Source organism: Bison bison, unplaced genomic scaffold (genome assembly GCF_000754665.1).
Source record: "Bison bison bison isolate TAMUID 2011002044 unplaced genomic scaffold, Bison_UMD1.0 scf7180017864365, whole genome shotgun sequence".
NCBI lineage: Eukaryota > Metazoa > Chordata > Mammalia > Artiodactyla > Bovidae > Bison > Bison bison.
The window spans coordinates 1,345,407-1,349,854 of NW_011494937.1; the positions used below are offsets into that span (position 1 = coordinate 1,345,407).

Sequence of the window (4,448 nt, forward strand, 5' to 3'; positions counted from 1 at the left end):
CCCATAGGCAGGGGTCCCTCCCTGATGCAGGCGCCTCTCCTGCAGCCATGGCTAGTTCCCGGCTCCGGCCGGCTTAACCGTCAGGCTTGTACCAGAACTTGGCTCTGCCGCTGGGGTTCAGCTTTCATGCCCGCAGTAGGACCCTGTCTGGGGTCCCCTCCACCCACCTCATCTCAACCCTACCCTTGCTGTCCCCAGTTCAAGCAGAGAGGCCTGGCTTTTCCTGACGCCGCTGTGCCTCATTCCCAGCCCTGGCCCTGTCCAGGGTGTTCAGAGAGCCCGCCCCTAAGTGCAGCCTCCCAGCCGGGGATCTGGGAGTCCCCGTGAGCTTGGCCAGCTGCCAGACTTTGAGAAGCAGGGAGGTGGGGAGCCAGCCCACCCCTGACCCTCTGTGTCCCCTTCCTCCCATGCCAGGTGCAGCAGCTCCAGCAGGTGCCGGTCTCACACGTGTACCCCAGCCAAGTGCAGTACGTGGAGGGTGGCGATGCCAGCTACACGGCGAGTGCCATGTGAGTGGGGCGGGGGTGGGGGAAGGGACAGGAGGAGGAGCATGGGTCTGCTCAGGATCCCTTCCCAGAACTTGAAGCCCCAGTCTCCAGCAGACCAGCTAGCCTTCAAGGTGAAAACAGGTGATAACAGTGAAGCAGAGGGGACCCTGGCATGTTGGGAAAGGCGTTCCAGCATCGCGTCAGGCTTTGGAGTCAGGGAGGGGGCTCTGGTTCTTTGCAAAAAACAAAAAAACATGGACTTCCCTGGCAGTCCAGTGGTTGAGACTGCGCTTCCAATGCCAGGGGCGCAGGTTCGATCCCTGATCAGGGAACTAAGATCTGACATGTCACAAGACATGGCCCGAAAAGAAATTGCAAAAAAGGAAAAGAAGTTTAATTTTACAAGATAAAATTTTTAATGAGTAGGGAACGTTAAACAGTGAAGAAGAAATCTTTACTCCTGATCCCCAAGCCTGCCCCAGAGGAGATGCTGCTCCCATTTCTTTGGTTCCTCCCTGAGATACTCTGAGAATAGAAATTACCTGCTTTGTGTGTTGAGAAATAGAAGCAGTGTGTTCTGTCCCCTGTTTCTTCCCCTGCCACGTAGCTTGGAGCTCTCCATGTGGGTCTCAGTTATCCTCTTTAATCACCGTGTGTAACTCCACTGCTCAGTCGCAGCATGAATGTCATATGGCCAGTCACCCCCAGCTAGCACGTAGACGACTTCCACTCTCTGCTGCTGTACATGGCTCTGCCTCAGTACCTGCCATATCAGGCATATGTCAGCCCCAGGCCTGCCCTAACCTCGGCTCTGGCTCCTTGCTGGGGATCCTCCACACACCACCACCTTCTGTCTCCCCTTCTCCACAGTAATAATTCCAGGACTTAGAGTTATTCTAGTTGTCCGTTCAGCTTCCCACGGGGCGCTAGTGCTAAAGAACCTGCCTGCCAAGGCAGGAGACACGGGTTTGATCCCCGGGTTGGGAAGATCTGCTGGAGAAGGGCATGACAATCCACTCCAGTATTCTTGCCTGGAGAATCCCATGGACACATGAATTATTTGAGTTTTGAGAAGTTTCATTGACTTTCTTTGCATTTGCCTGATGTCTTTCTCACGTCCCAACCACCTGTCCCTGTGGGCATGACACTGGGGGTGGATTAGCTCATGGAATGACTTGATCCCTGGGTCCTGATCCTGTGGGTGTGGGGCCCCGGCCCCTGAGTCATGGTCTACAGCATCCAGCAACCTCATGGTTCTGTTGATTTATTTCCCGCACTGCCTGGCTCTCATCTGTGCAGGTGACCAGTGCTGGCGGGGGCCACCGAGGACATTCCAGAGAGGAGCCTAGCTCCCGAGGGCCCCCAAGGGCTCTTCTGCCTCTCCCTGGTCTGTCTTTGGCTTCTGTTTCAATTCTTCCCTCCGTGACTATAGCGTGTGAGTGATCACACAGTAACTCCGCTGTTACCATCAGATTCTTCTGCTGTATGACTTTCTTGAGGGCACCATATCTTCTATCTCTCCCTCACAGTGGGTCATTTCCACATTTCCAGCCCTTTGCTGGTCTGGATTCCTGCTCTGACTAAAGCCACACCCCCTGGGCTTCTATCCATGGCCCGGTTTAGCCTGTGTCCAGTTGTTGTCGTTCAGTCGCTAAGTCGTGTCTGACTCTTTGTGAACCCATGAACTGCAGCACATCAGGCTTCCCTGTCCTTCACTGTCTTACGGAGTTTGCTCAAACTCATGTCCACTGAGTCAGTGATGCTATCTAACCATCTTAATCTCTGTTATCCCCTTATCCTCCTGCCCTCAATCTTTCCCAGCATCAGGGTTTTTTTTCCAGTGAGTTGGCTCTTTGTATCAGGTGGTCGAGGTAGATACACACATTCATTCTGGTAGTCATTTGGCAAACAGTTGCCATAGCAACATTTTCTGAGAGCACAGTGTTGCAGGTAGGGTGCTGGGCTGGTTTTGGTTCCTGCCAAAGGGGGTGGCAGGGGCACTTAGCAGTACTGGCTCAGGTCACACACTTCTGGAGTCACTCGTGCCATGATGTGGACTATGTAGGTGTGTGAACCAGGACACAGTGAACAAGAGCTGCATCCTGGGGTCTGATGGATGATGCTGTACACCAGGAGTGACCACACTCCCACCACCACCCCAGTTGCTCTCCTTGCTGCTCTGGGAGGCCCGTAGGACTCCGCTCCCCGGCACCCTTCAGCACCTTCTGGGCCAAGGACACTCCTGACGGGCCTCCCTCCTTTCTGGATTTTAACATTTTAGCTTATGTTTTTTATAATTACTTTTATTTTATTTCTTTATTTTTGGTTGCGCTGGGTCTTCAGTGCTGCGTGGGCTTACTCTAGCTGTGCCACGCGGGGGCTACTCTAGTTGCGATGCACAGGCTTCTCATTGCAGTGGCTTCTCTCATTGTGGAGCACGGACTTTAGAGCTCCCAGCCTTCAGTAGTTGGAGCTCCTGAGCTCCAGGGCACAGGCTCAGTAGTTGTGGTACATGGGCTTAGTTGCTCCACAGCGTGTGGGATCTTCCCAGACCAGGCATCAAACCCATGTCTCCTGTATTGGCAGGCAGATTCTTGACACACTGAGCCACCAGGGAAGCCCAGCTTATGTTTTCAAACGCCTAATACATTGTGCGTGTGAGCCAAGTTGCTTCAGTTGTATCTGTCTTATTGTGACCCCACAGACTATAGCTCACCAGGCTCCTCTGTCTATGGGATTCTCCAGGCAAAAATGCTGGAGTGGGTTGCCATTTCCTTCTCCAGGGGATTGAGAGGGCTCAAAAATCAAACCTGTACCCAACCATGTTTAGTGAAGTGGCTGCCCCTGTCCACACACCCTTCACCCCAACGAATAGCAGATACAGATAATGAAATGCCATGCGATCTCTCCCTTCTTCCCGAAGTATCATCCATACCCCTCCCTGCCTCTTTTGTTCACCTAATGGAACATACTGGACCTTGTTCTTTGGTGGGACCTCAAGACCTTCCTCCTCCTCTCTCACCCCCACATAGGAAATCATCAGCTTTTAACTTGACATCCCAGTAGCGATAGACCCCACCCCCCACCCCCAACCATCCATGTTATTCTTGCTACGATTTGCAGCCTTGAGTTCATGTGACCGAATAGTTGGAGACCTCTCCAGGGCGGGATGGGTCGCTGGGTCAAAGCGAAACATATGTGCGCCTTAATAGTCGTCGCTGACCAGCCCCTCATGGTGGCAGCCAATGGATTTAGAAGTAGAGCTCTCACTTTTCCCCACCCACTTCCTGCACCTTGTGTCCCTTGACATGTGCCACCTTCCAAAGTGCCCTCAATTTACCTTTGCACTTGGCTTCTCCTCTGGCTCCCTTGCTAGGACGTTAACCTCCCCCAGACCCCAGGGTGGGGCCTTTTCTCTCGTGTCCACTGTTGGGTCCAGCGTACCTAGAACACTGCCCAAGCAGGCCTTCAGTAGTTGTTGGTCTTTTTTTTTGGCTGCACCACCAGGCTTGAGCAATTTGAGTTCCCCGACCAGGCCCCCCAGCAGTGGGAGCGAGGAGTCCCAACCCCTAGACTGCCAGGGAATTCTCTCAATAGTTTGTTTTCTGAGTGACTGAAGTGTTTAGCCCGTTGCAATTTACTCAGCTCTTCCAGTCTCAGTTCCTCACGGCTGAAGCGGGGACTCCCAAGTCACAGGACTGTTTTGAGGATTCAGTGAGGAATTGCCCATCAGGCACTGGGGGGTGTGCAGTGCATGGGGCTGTTGCTGCCCTGCTCCCCCTCCCCCCTCCACTGCAGGGCCCCCCTCATTATGCCCCTGGGCCACCCAGCTCTTATCCCCTGTCTCCTGCCCTCTACTTCTTTTGTAGCCGCTCCAGCACCTACTCCTACTCTGAGACGCCACTGTACCCGCAGACGGCAGGCACCAGCTACTACGAGGCCGCGGGCACGGCCGCCCAC

At 53.9% G+C, this 4,448-nt stretch overlaps 1 protein-coding gene across 1 annotated transcript in view; it reads left to right on the forward strand.

The window, feature by feature from the left end:
* Positions 1-4,448, forward strand: part of RFX1 (regulatory factor X, 1 (influences HLA class II expression)) — a 25,384-nt gene that overhangs the window by 13,475 nt on the left and 7,461 nt on the right. The window contains exons 7-8 of the mRNA XM_010855520.1: positions 363-509; positions 4,358-4,446. Coding sequence (XP_010853822.1) covers positions 363-509; positions 4,358-4,446 — 236 coding nt within the window. The remainder of the gene's footprint in view (positions 1-362; positions 510-4,357; positions 4,447-4,448) is intronic.